The following is a 17429-nucleotide window of genomic DNA, read 5'->3' as shown; positions in this document are numbered from 1 at the left end:
GCGTGTGGGGAAGGAGGGAGGTGACAGCATTCCGAGCCCTGAGGCCCTGCTGGCCCCTGGGCGCAGGCCCAGCTCCGGGCCCCAGGAATGGACTTCGTGGACCCTGACATCTTTAATAGGGATCCCCGGGACCACTATGACCTGCTACAGCGGCTGGGTGGCGGCACCTATGGGGAAGTCTTCAAGGTGAGGAACCCCCTCCTTCTCCAGCACCCTCAAACCGGTGACCTTTGGGGTGAGGCCCAAGAAGGGAAGGGGATGTGAGAGGGTCCCAGTCCTTGGCTTTGATTCAGGGATGCTGAGGAAGAACTCAGGCGAATGGAGCCCGCCTGACTGCCAACTTCCCCTTTACAAGGCTCGAGACAAGGTGACGGGGGACCTGGTGGCATTGAAGATGGTGAAGATGGAGCCTGGTGAGGAGAGGACCTCAGGAGCTTCTTCCCCACACGCCCACCTCCTGGGACACTGGGATCTCCCCCATACTCCCTCCCTGTAGCAGCCATTTCTCTTCCGCCCCTCCTTGCAGACGATGATGTTTCCACACTTCAGAAGGAAATCCTCATCTTGAAAACTTGTCGGCACGCCAACATCGTTGCCTACCATGGGAGTTATCTCTGGTGATGAGCCTCAGACCTGCCCTGACACCCAGCCCAGCCCCTACCCGCGAGCTCCCATTCCTGACCAGGGTACCCCCTAACCTGACCTCTAATCCTGGACCCCCATTTTTAACTGGGGCACTCCTAACTTGATCCCCAGCCCAAAGTCCCACTTTTTTGACCAGAGCACCCCCAAATCTAATCTCCAATAAATAACTCCCATTTCTGACTAGGGGTCCACCAAACTGATCCCTTCATAGTAACCAAACCTGAAACCAAGTCCCCTAAAACAAATCTTTCATCATCTTGCCCTTCGGGTCCCCTAGTTTCACTTTCATTTCCTTTAATACGAACCCCTAAATTCCCTGACCCCCAAATTAATATCCCAGATGCCCCAATAATGTCCTCTGTCCCCCAGACCTGGTATCCTAGCTCCTCTGTCCCCTCTGAACTTCCACAACCTGTGAGGTCTCTACCCTGTCTCCTAGGTTAGCATGGGACGACAGAGGATGCCATGGGTCAGGAGCCCAAAGACCTGGGTTCCATTCCAATTGACCCTAAACATATATTTCCTCTCTGAGCCTCAACTTCCCCATCTGTAAAATGGGATGATCTCACTGTAGTGGGCAATAGAGAGATGACAGCTCTTACATTAAAGTTCTTGTTGAACTAGAATAAGATGGACAGTGAGCCAGGAGGTACCCTATAATAATTTATTACTGCTGTTATTAGTATTGCTCTTGAACTGTTATAGGCTGCAGAAGCTCTGGATCTGCATGGAATTCTGTGGGGCTGGTTCTCTCCAGGACATCTACCAAGGTGAGAGGAAGGGCAAGGGGATCCAGGTAGCCCCTGCCCCCCCCAATTCGCCTGTCCTGTCTCTCTGCCTTTGTGTCTCCTGGGACTGTCTTTACGGTCCATATTTCACCCAGTGAGCCAGCCCCTCCTCTGGGCCTGGCCTGGCCTGGAAGATGCTGGGGATACTGTGGTGACCGAGTGGGCCCTGAGCCCTGTCCTCCAGGACCTGAGAGTCCAGCCCCAGTCTTTCTGCATGCAATGATCCCCTCTCCTTCCCCTGCCCCATCTTCCCCGTGTCTGCATTTTCTCACCAAGGTGTATTCATGCGTTTGAGTATTTCTGCATTTCTGGCTCATCATCAGTGACCACATGTTCATTTAATAGTGAATGCATTTCTGATCCTCTTAGCCTGCTTTTCACTCTCTCGGAGCATTGGAGGGTGTGGGCGGGGTGGGCCTCTGATCACTTCGAGATTTCTGATGCTCTCCTCTATCTTCGACCATCTCCCGGTCTCCCTCCAGCCTCAGACCTCAAATGCCAGGAAGGAAGGACTTCATTAAGAAGTCCTCAGAGGGGGAAACTGAGGCCCACAGAGAGGAAGTGACTTACCCCGCCAGCCCGTCAGACCTGGTCTCTGACCCCTCTGTCTACTGTCTCTCTCTAGTGTATCCTCTTCACCCCTTTGTGTCTCTCTTTCTCACCGTGTCTGTTTTCCCACTTTTTGTTCTCTGACCATGTCTTTCTTTCTCTGCCTCAATTTGGGTCTGTTCCTGATTCCCTTTCTCTCTCTGTCTCTCTCCCTGTCTCTCTCTGCCTTTCCTCATTTTACAAAGTGACATCACCCCCTGCTCAGAGCCCTCCCATGCCTTCCAGTTCCCTCCAAAGCCAAGCCCAAATTTCTCATCACAGCCCACGAGTCTGACCCCCACTGGCACACCCCAAGCGGACACACCTCATCTCCGCTCCATCCACTTTACTGCTTTCCAGACCCACCAGGCACTCTCCTGCCTCCGGGCCTTTGCACTTGCTGCTCCCATCTTCACCCCCGTCACCCTCTCAGGGTTGATCACCCTGTGTAAAATGTCATACCCCTTCCCACACGTATTTCCTGTTGTCTTTTCTTGCTTTATTTTTCTTCTTACTATTTATTAGCATCTCACGTACTGTATATCTTACCTGTTTATCTTGTCTACTGTCCATCTCCCCCACCGGAATGTTCTCTCCATGAGGGCAGGGATCTCTGCCTCTTTTGTCCACAGCTGTATCCCCGGTGCCTGCCACGGTGGCTGGCACACAGTAGACACGCGGTAAATATCTGTTGAATGAATCTCTCTCCCTCTGGCCTCTGGTTCCCTGCACTGCTGCCCCTCTCTCTGTTGCTGACCACCCCGCTGCCTCCTCTCCCTACTTGTCCCATCCTGTTTCCCCCTCCCTATGTGGCACCCTCTCAGCTGGTGTGGGTGGCAGCCAGGGGCCTGGCCCGCACCCAACACCGCACCGGGGTGACCTTTGCAGTGACAGGCCCCCTGTCAGAGCTCCAGATCAGCTATGTCTGCCGGGAAGTGCTCCAGGTGAGGAGATGCTCTGTGGGCTTGGGTAGGGGCAGGGCCCTGCTCCAGCCCCCGGACACTCACAGCCCCCGTGTCCACCCTCCTCCCCAGGGACTGGCCTATCTGCACTCACAGAAGAAGATACACCGGGACATCAAGGTGGTCTAGGGGCAGAAAGGTGGCCTTGGTGGCTGGGGAGCCCAGGATATGGGAGTGGTGCTTGGACGGCTCAGGGTGGTGTGGGACCAGGGAGTGGCTGCAGCATTGGACTTGGGGGGTATCTCTGACAGCCTCTAACCGCCCCCTCTTCCCCAGGGAGCCAACATCCTCATCAACGATGCTGGGGAGGTCAGACTGGGTGAGTGTGGCTGGTGGGGGTCTGGAGGGGGACTGGCTGGGGGCCCAAGGGGGCAGGGGAGGTCACTATGTCTCTCCCTCTGCCTCTAGCTGACTTTGGTATCTCGGCCCAGATCGGGGCAACGCTGGCTCGACGCCTCTCTTTCATTGGGACACCCTACTGGTGAGGAGTGCCTGGCTGGCAGCTAGGGGTGGTACAGGGGGCAGTGGCTTTTCCCAGCCTGGATCTCTGGGAATCTCCGTCCTGGCTTTTTGCCCTGCCTCTACCTTGCTCTGTTGAATGTTCTGTCTTCTCTTGGGCTCCCTGTTGAGTTTTCCATTTACCTAGGGCTCCCTGTGCCCCCTCCACCTGTTCCTCTCAGTGTTTGTGTTGATTTTTATCCCGATCTCTCTGTCTTTCCATATCTGTCCACGTTTGCCTCCCTCTCTCTCTGTCTCTGCCTCTCTGCCTTTACCTCGCTCCGTCTTTATGTCTGTCTTTCTCCATCTTTATGTTTCTCTCTGCATCTGTCTCTCTGTATGCCCCGTTCTCCTTCTCTCTCTCCTACACCCCCCAAAAAGTCTCCCCTCCCCCTCCTGTGTCAGCCTGGGCTCTCTGAGGGTCTCTGCCCCCAGGATGGCTCCAGAAGTGGCGGCCGTGGCCCTGAAGGGGGGATACAATGAGCTGTGTGACATCTGGTCCCTGGGCGTCACAGCCATCGAATTAGCCGAGCTACAACCACCGCTCTTTGACGTGCACCCTCTCAGGTAGGCAGATGTGGGCAGGTCCCCCTAGTCCCAGAGACCCCACTCAACTCTGACCCTGGACACCAGCCCCCAGCCTGCTTCCCCACCACAAGACCCCCTACAGGAGACACCCCCTTGCTCTGAGCTCCATCCGAGACCCTCAGGCTCCCCTCAGCCCAGAAAGCCTTTTCTGCAGCCCTCCACACCAGGAGCCCCCGATACAGGGAGCACCATCTTGAGGCTCCCTCCGAGACTGCAGGAGCTCTGTCATGCGATAAGCAGTATCCCCTAGAAGTGGCATCCCATGCCTTGGAAATCCTAACCCTCGTTCTCATTCCGTCCCTCACTTGGCTCTCTGCTGATCTTAGTGCTACTGGGGTTCCCTTGAGCCACGAGGTCTGACCTCCACTGGAAAGTCTGAACCCTATATTCTGTCCTACTCTTATAGAGTTCTCTTCCTCATGACCAAGAGTGGCTACCAGCCCCCAAGGCTAAAGGAAAAAGGCAAATGGTAGGAGAGGTTGATGGGAAGGAGGCAGGGGGGGGGTGGAGCCAGGGGTGATGGTCTGAGGGGAGGGTCTCTGGTGCCCTCACCGCAGAACTTGCCTTCTTCCTCCCAAGGTCGGCTGCCTTCCACAACTTTGTCAAAGTCACCCTCACTAAGAGCCCCAAGAAACGACCCGGCGCCACCAAGATGCTCAGTGTAAACCTCCCCTCCCAGAGAAGCCTTCCCAGACTCACCCCCGGAATCCCCCAGGGCCTCCCACAGCTCCCTAGAACGTTGATAATTTCATTCCACAGAACCCTCATGGCCCTTTCAAAGTCCCTAGTCCCTCCGAATTCCCCAGGGATCCCCAAGACTCTCCAAATTGTATCCCAGACCTTTGTCCAAGATACGCTGAGTTCTTAAAACTCACAAATTCCCAAGGGCTTCAGGACCCATTCCTGGGTGTGCTTTGGAATTCCAGGGGAACTCCAGTCCCCTCTAAGACACCTCTGGAATTCTCCAACTACCCTACTTTTTGACTAGCAATCGAGCCCGCGCCCCCTGCAGTGGAAGCGGGGACTCTTAACCACTGGACTGCCAGGGAAGTCCCCTACCCTAAATTCTTCTAATCCCGTCAGACTCCTCAGAATCCCCCAGGTCCCCAGAATCCCCTGCCTTCTTCCTCTGTTGGCAACTTCCCCACCAGATTCCCTTAGATGGGTTCTCCAGCCCCTCGTCCCAACCCTCTCTCTCCAGCCCAGCCCTCTGTCTGCTGACACCCTCCTCCCCTCCCCCAGCATCAACTGGTGTCCCAACCTGGGCTAAACAGAGGCCTGATCGTAGATCTTCTTGACAAACTGAGGAACCCAGGGAAGGGGGCCCCTGTTGGTGAGATTGAAGATGAGGAGCCTGAGGTGAGGGACCCGCCCCCCCACTTTGCTCACGCTGTTCCCCTGCCTGGAGCACCCCCTTGCTGCCTCTCTTAGAAGGAAAAAAGCCAGTGAGGATGGGGAGCTTGGCACAGGGCTGGAGGCACAGAGGTTATGGGAGGGCCAAGGGCTCCAAGCTGGGCCCACAGGGTGGTGAGGGCTGCTAGAGGGCATGGGCCTGATGCAGCCGCCACTCTGCCCAGCTCCCCCCCGCCATCCCTCGGCGGATCAGATCCACCCATCGCTCCAGCTCTCTGGGGATCCCAGACGCGGATTGCTGTCGTGAGTAGAGAATCCTTACGCTTGGGGACACCTGACCCTATAAGCCAAGAGATGCCCCCTCATCAGATTGCCAGAGACCCCAGAGACCCCCGTCACCATCTGACCCCGCAGGAGACCCCAGAGAAAACCTCATCACCACCTGACCTACAAAATGACTCTAGAGACCCCCACCTCTCTGTCCTGCACACAGACCCCCTGAGACTTCCCACAACCACCAGGACTCCCAGAGACCTCAGAAATCTTTGTCTGATCCTTGGTACCCAGGTGGAACCTCAAAACAAACACTCTGTAACCATTCTGAGCCCCCAGCTCCCTGATCTCAAACCCTGACCCCCAAATGAGACCCCTGTAAACCAAGATCCCTCCCCTGTAGGGACAGCTCCAGTCCTAAGACCCTGATCCCAGACCCCACCCCCAATTCTACTCTTTCTGTTCCCAAATCCACGTCCCCAGCTCACTGTGTGTTACCCCCAGGGCGGCACATGGAGTTCAGGAAGCTCAGAGGCATGGAGTCCAGACCCACAGCCGACACGGTGAGAGGCCTCCCCTGCCGCCCAGCCGCCCTCCCCTCCCCCTGGGCCACTGCTGACCCTTTACTATCCCGCAGGCTCGCTTACAGCCCCCTGGAGACTTCAGGAGCAGCAGTCCTAGGTCAGGGACCCTCAGGGTGGGAGGGAGGCTGGGCTACATGTGGGGACCACCCGAGGCTCATACCTGTCCGTCCTCAGGAGGCACCTGTCGGAGTCCGATGATGATTACGACGATGTGGACATGTAAGACAGCTCCACAGGCCCCCACCCAGCTCCCACCTTCCTAGCCCGCCTTCCTTCCACCCCGACCCCAGCCTCAGCCCCTGCTTTCCTTCTACCACTCAGCGCTGACCCCTGACCCCTGACTGGACCCTCAATGCCCCCACCTTCCTTCACCCCGGACTCCTGACCCTCAACCCCACCCCCACTCCACCCTGGGCCCCCTGCTACATCTCAGTCCCCAGCTCCTGCCAGATTTTGCTCCCACCCCCAGGCCTCAACTGCAGCCCTAACCCTCAACCCCCCAGCCCTCATCCTTCTTCATCTCACCCAGCCTCAGGCTGAACCTTTCCCCCATGTCAGGCCCTCAGCCCCAGCAGTCGGCCCAGGCCCCCATCTCCCCCAGCCCCAGGCCTGTGTCAGCCTCAGGGCCCACCCATCCATTCCACACGTCTCGTCTGTCATGGGCTCACGGGCAGCGCGCCCGGCACCAAGTGAGAACCTGACCCCCAGGAGCTCACATGATCTGTGTTCCTAGGTGGGCGTAAAGATGCAGAGACTTGATGCATTGTCAGCACTCGATATCCAAGAGTTGCTGTTACTATTATCATCATGGCTATCAGTCCTTTAGCCCTCAGCCCCAGCCCAGACCGCGTCGCCCTCTGAGGCTCCTGAACTCAGACCTCTGGCCCCAACCCTCCCCAGTGCTTGTTCCCCACACCCACACCTGCTTACCCCATCTTTGTGTTCCAGCCCCACCCCTGCAGAAGACACACCTCCTCCGCTGCCCCCCAAGGTAAGGCCCTGGGTCAGAGCTGGGGGCCAGGGGGCCAGGAGGCCAGAGTCCATAGATGCTGGGATACTGAGCCCTCTAGGGCTGGAGTCTGGGATGCCGGGTCCTTTGAAGTCTGGGAAGACTGGGTTGTTAAGCACATTGGGATCTGGAAGTGGTAACCCTGACCCTAGGGGTGGGACTCAAAATATTTAGCCCAATGGACACTGGTCAGTAGCTGGTCCCTGGAAACGCCTGCTGCACCCAGCACTCACCCTTTAGTTGCTGGCATGTGTTGATGTTGGGTGTGGGTTAGAGGGGAAGGCTGGAGTGGTGGACGGACATCGTGGGGAAGGTCAGAGCCATGACCTACTGTCAGTTCTGGTGGAGGCAGATTGCAGGGCGCCCTCTCTCTCAGATCATCTGATGTATTCCCCCACCCTCCTTCTCTCTCTCCAAAGCCCAAGTTCCGTTCTCCATCGGACGAGGGTCCTGGGGGGACTGGGGATGAGGGACAGCTGAGCCCGGGGGTGCTGGTCCGATGTGCCAGTGGGCCTCCCCCACGCACCCCCCATCTTGGGCCTCCCCCAGCCACCCGAAGCCCCCACCTAACTGCCCACTCAGGTGACAGGGCAGGCTGGGGTGGGAGGTGGGTGGAGGTGGGGTGGGGCAGGGGTAGGGGGGTTTTGGGGGCTGATTTTCCCCACCCCATCTCAGAACCCTCACTCTGGAACCCAGCCCCCCGGGAGCCTGACCAGCCCCCACTGTTGCCCCCCAAGAAGGAAAAGATGAAGAGAAAGGTGAGCCAGCCATGTTGAGGACTCTCACCTCTGGATGGGGCTGGGGACGCCTGGTGGGAGTCGGGGGGTCGGGCTGGGAAGACTAATAATATAACAAGTGATATATGTTGAGCAGTTCCTCTGTGCCAGACACCGATCTCATGTCTTTATAAGGTGTATACCTTCACAGAAAGCGGTAGATGTCGTAGAGATAGGTATTATCCCCCATTTCAAACTGGGGAAACTGAGGCACAGAGGGGTAAGTAGCTTTCCAAGGTATAAATCTTTGAGGAAGCAGAGGCAGGATTTGAACCTTGGCACTCTCGCTTCCAAATCTTAACCACCCGCCTTCCTGTCCCCTCCTCCCTTTTGCTGGATCTGCTGCTGCCCCGCCCCCATGGCCCACCCAGGGATGTGCCCTTCTTGTAAAGTTATTCAATGGCTGCCCCCTCCGGATCCACAGCACGGCAGCCTGGACGCACCCCTCCACCAAGGGTGAGCATTCAGGAGGGTCATGGAGAATGTGGCGGGGACGGGGAGTGCCCTTAATGGAAGGCGCAAAGGCAGGGACAGGGGAGGGTAGGGAGTGGCAGAGCTGAGGCAGGGGCAGAGCCAGGAGTTACAGGTGGAGTTGAGGGATCAAAGATGGGTAGAGTGAAGATGGGTTTGAGAGTGAAGACTAGGAAAATTAGAGTTTGGAGGCCAGGAGTGTCAGATATGGGACTTCCCCGGCGGTCCAGTGGTTAAGACTCCACGCTCCCGCTGCAGGGGGCACGGGTTTGATCCCTGGTCGGGGAACTAAGGTCTCACATGCTGTGCGGTGTGGCCTAACTAACTAAATAAATACACTTTAAAAAAGGAGTGTCAGATATAGCAGAAAGGTCAGAGTTTGGGGTACAAGATCCAGGACAGTTGGACCCCATTAACCTCAGTTGTAGGTTTTTGGGGCCAGGAGTTTTAGGGGTTAGAATGTAGCAGAAAGGGAGGGAGTCTGGGGATCAAAGATGTGGAGACAAGGTCAGTGAGGGATAAATGTTAAGGAAACAGTATTAGAGTTTTTGGGGTCACACTGGACAGAAAAAGCCATATGTAGGGCTGTCTGAGGATCAGTGTTGAGATAGGATTAGCATTCAGGGACCAGAACTGGGGAGAAAGAGGGACAGAATTTAGAGGGCTATTCGGGGAGTCACATTTAATGTTGGGGGCAGAATTGAGGGGACAGAGGGTCAGGATTTGCGAGTCAGGGATGGAAGAACCACCAGAACCGGTGGTGATCAGAGGCTGGTAAGAGTGAGATCAGCTCAGGGGAACTGGTCAGGGTTTGAGTTCAGATTTGGGGAAACAGAGGCCGGAAGTGTCAGTTTGGAGGGAGAGCAGAGAATTGAGGGTCAGGGCTGGGGAACAGAGTACCAGTGTTTGGGGCCATAGGGGGGTCTGGGAGGTCCCCCACGATGAGGCAGGTCCCAGCATCCTCACGTCTGTGCTCCCCAGACCAGCACCTGCTCCTGGGGGCCGAGGAAGGCATTTTCATCCTGAACCGAAATGATCAGGAGGCCACGCTGGAGATGGTGAGGGGCAGCACCTAGGATGGGCCAAGGGTGGGGGCTGGAGTTGGGGTTGCTGGGGTCTTACAGGAGCCATCTCCCCTTCCTCTGCAGCTTTTTTCTAGCCGGACTACCTGGGTGTACTCTATCAACAATGTCCTCATGTCTCTCTCAGGTCTGGCTATGGCTGGGTGGGAGGGTGGGGAGTCAGAACTTAAGGAGTCAAGGGTCAAGGGGTTGGGAGATAGATGGGCACGGCTGAAAAAAAATTAGGCTACCCCTTCACAGAGCCTACAGTTCAAACTCCAGCCACTTTTCCACTGTGGGACTTGGGGCAAGAGACTTCTCCCTGAGCCTCAGTTTCCCCATCTGTAAAATGGGGCTCACAGTAGTGCCCACCTCTCAAGTCAGTTTTGAGGTAATTTCCACAAGAAGTCAGTCTTTACATTTCTTTGATGTTCAGATGATAGTTAGTACTTGTTCCATGCTTTACTAAAATAGAGCGAGCAAGTTGTAGATTAAAATTACATGTCATTGTTTTATAAACACTTTGTGTAAAAGAATTTCTAATTTATGAGGAGACCCCAAGCCAAAAGTTTGTGATGACAAACTTTTGCAGAATTTGTAGATATGTTTCTTCTTAAATTTTGTAATGTGTGTAACTTCATCTGACTGGTTAAGTGTTCATCATTTGTCATGTGGCTACAAGCACCGTGAGGGTAGGGAACGTAATTATTTTACTCACCATTGTTCACCAGAGCCAAGCGCAGTGCCTGGCCTACAGTGGGCATTTAAAATATGTTGCGTGAAAAATGAGTAAATAAAGGTGCTTGAGACTTGAAGCCTTGGGCATTTTAAAGGGATGGGGCCAAGTGATGGGATAGGGAAAAGGTGGGAGTGTGCAGTGTCCTATAACTGCCTGCTTCCCCTACATACACACACTGCAGGAAAGACCCCCCACCTGTATTCTCATAGCATCTTGGGCCTACTGGAACGGAAAGAGGCCAGAGCAGGAAGCCCCATCGCTCACATTAGCCCCCACCGGCTACTGGCAAGGTACCAGCCCGCAGTGGCACCTCTGACCCCTCTAATGCCTCATTTCTGCCGTCCCTCCCCCCATTCACGCCTCCCTTCTTCTGCAGGAAGAACATGGTCTCCACTAAAATCCAGGACACCAAAGGCTGCCGGGCGTGCTGTGTGGGTGAGAGAAAACCCCATGGGTGTGCAGAGAGGGGGCGGGGCCAGGGGCGGGACTTGGACTCCCTCTCGACCCAAGAGGATTGCAGAATTAAGGCAGGGTGAACAGAGCCTGGGGAAAGATGTGTGGCTTTTGGGGGGCGGAGCAGGGGAGAGAGGATATACCCTAACCCATCCTTACCTCCACAGCAGAGGGCACGAGCTCCGGGGGCCCCTTCCTGTGTGGGGCATTGGAGACATCCGTGGTCCTGCTTCAGTGGTACCAGCCCATGAACAAGTTCCTGCTGGTCCGGGTAGGGAGCCTGCAGACGCTGGGGACTTTGTCAGATTGGGTGGCCAGGGCCATCCACTCTATGCTTCTGTTGAGAGCTCCACGAACCCGGCCTTCCACCCGAGGCCCCGCCCCAATCTCCCAAAGGCCCCGCCCACCTGGAGGCGCCTCACTGATCTTTCAGCTCCGCTCCTCACCCCTGGCCTAATTATTCTTCAGGCCCTATGCCCCTCCCCCCATCTCTAAGGAGACCCCATTCAGGTTCTTTGAGTCTCTAAGGGGACTTTGCTGCCTTTGGGGCCACAGCGCCCGGGGGCCCTGCCTCTCTGTCGCCAAGGCGGCACGCCCCCAAACGGAAGCTACGCCCACTCTGAGGGCACACCCGTCAATTTCTAAAGCCCCCTGAGGCCTCACCCCCTGAAGTTTCTTGGCAAGAAAATACTTAGGAAATACTTCGGAAGCCCCACGCCCACTGTCCTCCAAGACCCCGCCCCTTTTCAGGCCCCGCCCTAAGCCTCCTCTGAGCCCGCCCCTCCCTGCGCGTTCCGCAGCAGGTGCTGTTCCCGCTACCTACGCCTCTGCCGGTGTTTGCACTGCTGACCGGGCCAGGCTCCGAGCTGCCCGCCGTGTGCATCGGCGTGAGCCCTGGGCGGCCGGCGAAGTCGGTGCTCTTCCACACCGTGCGCTTCGGCGCGCTCTCCTGCTGGCTGGGCGAGATGAGCACAGGTGCAGGCTCTGGGAGGGGTGGGGCTTATCAGTTTGGGAGGGTTGGGTCTGGGTGGCTGGACGGTGCTTAGCCTGAGGCGTAATTGAGAAAGGGGTTGAAACGAGAGGGAGCGGGAGAACATTGGGTATATATAATTGGTGAGATTGATGATAGGGGAGTGGGGAACTCTATGATGGGCGAGGTTTAGCCCGCTTGCTTGGGAAAGGCGGAGTGAGGTGGAACGGGTCCTTGAATCCCCCCGCCTCTCAAGCAGAGCACAAGGGACCAGTACAGGTAACTCAGGTCGAGGAAGACAAGGTGATGGTGTTGATGGACGGTAAGAACCTTCCTCCCTCCCTTTCCCCCACTATTCCTAGATCTCCGACCCCCAGAACCCGTACCTCTCTCAGAAACGCTGAGCCCCTCCAGTCCTTGCCCGTCCTGCTTTGCTTCTCACGCTGAATTTATTGTCTGGTCCCTCCGTAACCTTCTAAGTCCCGCTTACTGCTCTTAAAACCCCCGCTCTACCTCCTTCTAGGGTCTCTGAAGCTGGTGACCCCAGAGGGGGCCCCAGTCAGGGGGCTTCGAACTCCAGAGATCCCCATGACTGAAGCAGTGGAGGCCGTGGGTATGTGCCGGGATGATAGGGTCCGGGGTCCAGGTTGGAGGCTTAAGTGAAAGCCAAGGGTAACAGGCACTGCTTTCCTCCCAGCTATGGTCGGGGGTCGGCTCCAGGCCTTCTGGAAGCATGGAGTGCAGGTGTGGGCTCTAGGCTCGGACCAGGTAAGCTCCTCCATCCCAGCACCCGCAACCCAGCCGCTCCCATGTCAGTCATCTCATTCATCAGATGGACTGGGAGAACAGAGTAAGGGTGTGAAGTCCTGGAGGAGAAGCTTCCTCTAGGCTCAGTTCAGACAGGTCCCCTTCTCTACCCCAGTGTCTCTTAGGTCCAGACCTCATCCAGGGTCACTGTGTGACCTTGTGTAAGGGACTTTGCTTCTCTCTGAGCCTCAGGCTCCCAACTATAAAATGGGGTCACTGTAGAGATATGTGGGTTAAGAGCGTGGCCCAGACTGCCTGGGTTGGAATCCAGCTGAATGACCTTAGGCAAATGACTTAATCTTCCTGTGCCTCACTTTTCTCATCTGGAAAATGGAGTGGAAAATGGAGTGAAAAATGGTGCTTAGCTCACAGAACACCATGTGTCAGGCTCTGCCCTTACAGTTTTGTATTTTACTTAATCTTCGTGATTGCCTATCAGGTAGGTACTATGATTTAAAAGGTTAGTACTCTGAGGTGCAGAGAGGTTAAGTAACTTGCCTGAGGTCACACAGCTGATGAGCGGTGTTAGCAAGAATGATTATTTCTGGACCTGAGGAGTTCGGAGACCTCGTCCCCTGCTCTCTTTAAAGGAGAGGGGAGGAGTCTTCTAGGCACTGACACAGCACCTTTCCCCCCAGCTGCTGCAGGAGCTGAGAGACCCCACCCTCACCTTCCGTCTGCTTGGCTCCCCCAGGTATGAACTCGGGAAGGAGGGGGCTTCTGATGTGGAGAGGGCATCCGGAGGTATCCCCAGCCAGGTATCTTGGCCTGGACATCCTCTCACCTGGTCTCCCTGCTTCCATCTCTGCCCCCATAGTCCATTCCCCACACAGCAGTGAAGGTGGAATTTTCATTTTTTAAATTTTTATCCTAACTTTTTATTTTGACATAATTTTAGACTCTCAGAGAAGTTGCGAAAATTTAAAAATTGTGTATCCCCTTCACCCAGATTCCCCATATATTATTTTTTTAACCACATTTGCTTTATTCTTCCCTTTCATATATGTATAATTTTTTTCTATTTGCATGTGAATTGCAGATGTGATGCCAATTTACCCCTAAATACTTCAGTGTATGTTTCCTAAATGAAGGCAAGGACATACTCTTACAAACCACAATACAGCTGTCAAAATCAAGAAAATAACACTGAACTATCACTACCTTCTAATTCACACGCTCATTCAAGTCTCACCAGTTGTTCCAATGATGCCCTTGCTCTCTATAACCAAAAAATAATACTTTTTTTCTCGTCCAGGATATAATCCAGGATGATGGGCTGCATTTTCGAGTAATGTTTCTTTAGTCTTGAGCCTAGGACAATTCTTCAGACTTTCCTGGCTTTTCATGACCTTGACACTTTTGAAGAGTACAGGAAATTTGCTTTACAGAATGTCCCTCAATTGGGTTTGAGGTTTCCAGGTTAAGAGTTTGGGGCAGGAATACCACAGAAATGATGGTGTGTCCTTTCACTGCATCAGATCAGGAAGCACATGTTTTGTCCCATTACTGGTGATGTTATCTTTTTTTTTCTTTATTTATTTTTGGCTGTGTTGGGTCTTCGTTGGTGCGCGCAGGCTTTCTCTAGTTTCGGCGAGCGGGGGCTACTCTTCGTTGCAGTACGCGGGCTTCTCATTGCGGTGGCTTCTCTTGTTGCGCAGCATGGGCTCTAGGCACGCAGGCTTCAGTAGTTGTGGTGCATGGACTCACTAGTGTGGCTCGCGGCCTCTAGAGCGCAGGCTCAGTAGTTGCGGCGCACGGGCTTAGTTGTTCCATGGCATGTGGGATCTTCCCAGACCAGGGCTCGAACCTGTGTCCTCTGCATTGGCAGGAGGATTCTTAACCACTGTGCCACCAGGGAAGCCCAGAGGGGTCTTTTAAAATCCAGATCTGATTGTGTCACTCTCCACCTGTTTAAGTCCTTCCCGTGACCTCAAGATAAGTACCCAATCCTGGTCACAGCCCACAAACCATGACTTCTGCAGTCAAACCCCAGGCTCTCTCCCACCTCAAGGCCTTTGCACAGGCTGTTCTCTCTGCCCAGAACACTCTTCCCTGCCTTTTCACCAAGTTCCCTCCTGAGCCTCTTTCAGGCTCCACCATCCATTCTTTGGGGGCACCTTGGCTGACCCCTTGGGCTAGGTTTCCCTGCTATGTGCCTCATGCTTCTTTGCACTCATCTGATTCACTGATTCATGTTGGTCTCCTGCTCTAGATTGAGCTCCCCGAGGGCAGGGGCCATGTGTGCTCATTCACTGCTATAGCCCAGCACCGTGCTGGCAAAGACTCTATAAACTCCTCTGCAGATGAAGGAATGAACAAATGAATGAATGAACTGACTTCTCTCTTCCTTCCCCAGGCCTGTGGTGGTGGAGACACGCCCAGCAGATGATCCTACTGCCCCCAGCAACCTCTACATCCAGGAATGAGTCCCTGAGGGGGTGTTAGGAACTAGTCCCCACCCCTCCCTCCCCAGCGGACACACATTAGTGATCACGACATGCCCCTGTCTCCGAATAAACATGACTTCAGTCTCTGCTGCCATCTTGGTTTTCTTGGGTTGGCGGGGGAGAGGAGGGCAGAATTCCTGTATGCCCACCCACCCCACAAATGTCAACAATCCAACACAATGATATCAGGGGTGTAGCACAGACTTTATTTTGCCAGTACATGGTCACCCTCCCCCAGCCGCCTTGCGGGGAGGGATTTGGGGGCTAAGGGGCTTGCTGTGAGAATAAGGACCTTGAGGTGGGGGTGAAGGGCCAGCTGGGGGTGTCTCAGCTAAGCTGGTCCTCATACTGCTTGCGGAAACAATCGCCAGCTGGGAAGAAATCCCAACATCTCTCTTGGTACATCTTCCAGACGTAAGACTCCTAAGGGTGGGGGATGGGGAAGGGTTGGTTGGTCATATCTTCAAATGCTTCATATTGATATGAGCTTTTTACTGTCACCTGCTGATTGACCTTATATTAAAATTCACCATGTCGGGACTTCCCTGGTGGTGCAGTGGTTAAGAATCTGCCTGCCAATGCTGGGGACACGGGTTCGATCCCTGGTCCAGGAAGATCCCACATGCCACAGAGCAACAAAGCCCGCGCGCCACAACTACTGAGCCTGCGCTCTAGAGCCCGCGAGCCACAACTACCGAGTCCGCGTGCTGCAACTAGCGAAGCCCGCGTGCCTAGAGCCTGCGCTCGGCAACAAGAGAAGCCACCGCAATGAAGAGTAGCCCCCGCTCGCCGCAACTAGAGAAAGCCCACACGCAGCAACGAAGACCCAATGCAGCCAAAAATAAGTAAATAAATAAATAAATTTTAAAAAAAATTCACCATGTCTCTGCCCATTGTCGTCCCATTAACACACCCTTACCTGACCCGTGTGTTCTGTCTCGTCCTTGTTTATCAGATACATCAGGAAAAACCTGGGGATGGGAGGCAGCGGTAGACAGGTCGCAATCACCCTTACTTTCTCCTGATTGGCTGGCTGGGAATCCACCCACATGGACACCATACCCCCTCCCCTAACTGGCCAGTATCTCGAGCCGGCTGTCGGCAGCCACGCCCCCACCCTCCTGATTGGCCAGTGGGCCCACACTCACATGTAATTGGCCAGGTTGTGCTCCTCTAGTGTGTGAGTCTCGAACCCATGCGGTGTTGAATCAAAGTAATCGCTGCCGATACCACAGATGAAGCACTTGGTCTGTGCATGGCAGGAGACATCAGAGTCAAGGCCCATTCAACCCCCCAGGGTCCCATAATCCCTCTGGGTCGCCCCCCAGATATGACCTACCTCCATATCTTCCTTCACTTGCTCTTGTTGGTCTCGGAGCTCACCAAAAGCGTCAATGATCAGACCTGGGGTGGCAGGGCGCAAGTCAGTGCCCAACCTCTGACCCAGTTCAGACTCCCTCCTCTTCTGGCTACCTACGTCTGAGTCCTGCCTCCCATCCTCATCTCCCTAATCACACCCTGCTTCCTAAAAATAATAATACCTAGCATTTATTGAGCACTTATCATGAGCCAGACATTTACCACCTACGAATTGATTGAATTCTCACAACAACCCTATGAGACTAGTATAATTTAAAAAACCCCATTTTACAGATGGAGAAACTGAGGCTCAGAGTGGTGACTTGCCCAAAGTCTCACAGTAGGGAGAGGCAGAGCCAGGATATGAATCCAGGCTGATGTGATCCTGGGCCTGCACTCTTAAAGGAGCTAGTCTGCCTCTGGGCACAGAGCCCCCACTCCCACAACCCCGAAGAACACTGACCCTGGATGATGGCCAACAGGATGACGATGACAAAGAAGAAGAAAGTGATGTCGAAGACCACCCGGTACAGCTCATATTCATCGCCTGCTGGGTCCTCAATCTCGTCCCCAATGCCCCCACCAGCTCGGACACCCACATACATGTGAAACAGGTAACACTGCGGGGGCAGGGTGAGGAGCACATTAGTCATGCACTCAATCATTCGACATTCACCGAGTACCTACAGGGCGCTGGGCTAGCTGCAGCAGGGCACACATGGCAATGACTGAGACAGCACTGAACCTTCCTCTCACAGGGCTCACAAACTTGGCATCACACAGTGACAGCCCAGAAATGATCAGGGTTGTGACAGGGAGGGCTCAGGGCCAGGACAGGGAAAGCACAGTGTAATCAGCGGTGAGATGGGGGAAGCACAGGAAGCGTTGAAGCTTTGAAAGCCTGGCCCAGCCTGCGGTGATTGGGCAAGGCTTCCTAGAAGAGGGGACATGTGTGAGCTGGAACGTGAAGAAAATATTAGGTGGGAGAGAGAGTTCCAGGCAGAGAGAACCACATGTGCTTCATCGCCATTTGGGGAGGAAAGATTGCATCTTGCTCT

At 54.8% G+C, this 17429-nt stretch overlaps 2 protein-coding genes across 3 annotated transcripts in view; one reads left to right on the top strand and one right to left on the bottom strand.

Annotated features, from left to right (window-relative positions):
- The first annotated feature begins 87 nt into the window (after nt 1-87).
- MAP4K1 (mitogen-activated protein kinase kinase kinase kinase 1) lies at nt 88-15062 on the top strand. The gene is made up of 31 exons (XM_068527773.1): nt 88-186; nt 356-413; nt 527-617; nt 1351-1415; nt 2910-2965; nt 3056-3103; nt 3260-3302; nt 3392-3464; nt 3917-4048; nt 4476-4538; nt 4649-4730; nt 5312-5428; nt 5647-5725; nt 6200-6258; nt 6333-6376; nt 6454-6498; nt 7228-7270; nt 7708-7870; nt 7964-8046; nt 8436-8520; nt 9517-9593; nt 9684-9744; nt 10517-10625; nt 10712-10770; nt 10956-11059; nt 11589-11763; nt 12018-12080; nt 12282-12371; nt 12456-12526; nt 13204-13259; nt 14922-15062. Exons 1-31 carry the CDS (start codon nt 88-90, stop codon nt 14989-14991), a joined length of 2463 nt encoding a protein of 820 aa, XP_068383874.1. The 3' UTR covers nt 14992-15062.
- A 184-nt stretch (nt 15063-15246) lies between these two features.
- RYR1 (ryanodine receptor 1) overlaps nt 15247-17429 on the bottom strand; it is a 117280-nt gene continuing 115097 nt past the window's right edge. For both annotated transcript variants that reach the window (XM_068529184.1, XM_068529183.1), the window contains 5 exons: nt 16835-16991; nt 16352-16416; nt 16161-16261; nt 15932-15983; nt 15247-15435 (listed from right to left, as the gene is read on the bottom strand). In XM_068529184.1, the coding sequence (XP_068385285.1) occupies nt 15340-15435; nt 15932-15983; nt 16161-16261; nt 16352-16416; nt 16835-16991 (471 nt within the window). In that variant the 3' untranslated portion in view covers nt 15247-15339. The remainder of the gene's footprint in view (nt 15436-15931; nt 15984-16160; nt 16262-16351; nt 16417-16834; nt 16992-17429) is intronic.

Source organism: Eschrichtius robustus, chromosome 19 (genome assembly GCF_028021215.1).
Source record: "Eschrichtius robustus isolate mEscRob2 chromosome 19, mEscRob2.pri, whole genome shotgun sequence".
In the NCBI taxonomy this organism is placed as follows: Eukaryota; Metazoa; Chordata; class Mammalia; order Artiodactyla; family Eschrichtiidae; genus Eschrichtius; species Eschrichtius robustus.
Note: the sequence above shows the minus strand (reverse complement) of the source record. Positions and strands in the feature narration are given on the sequence as shown.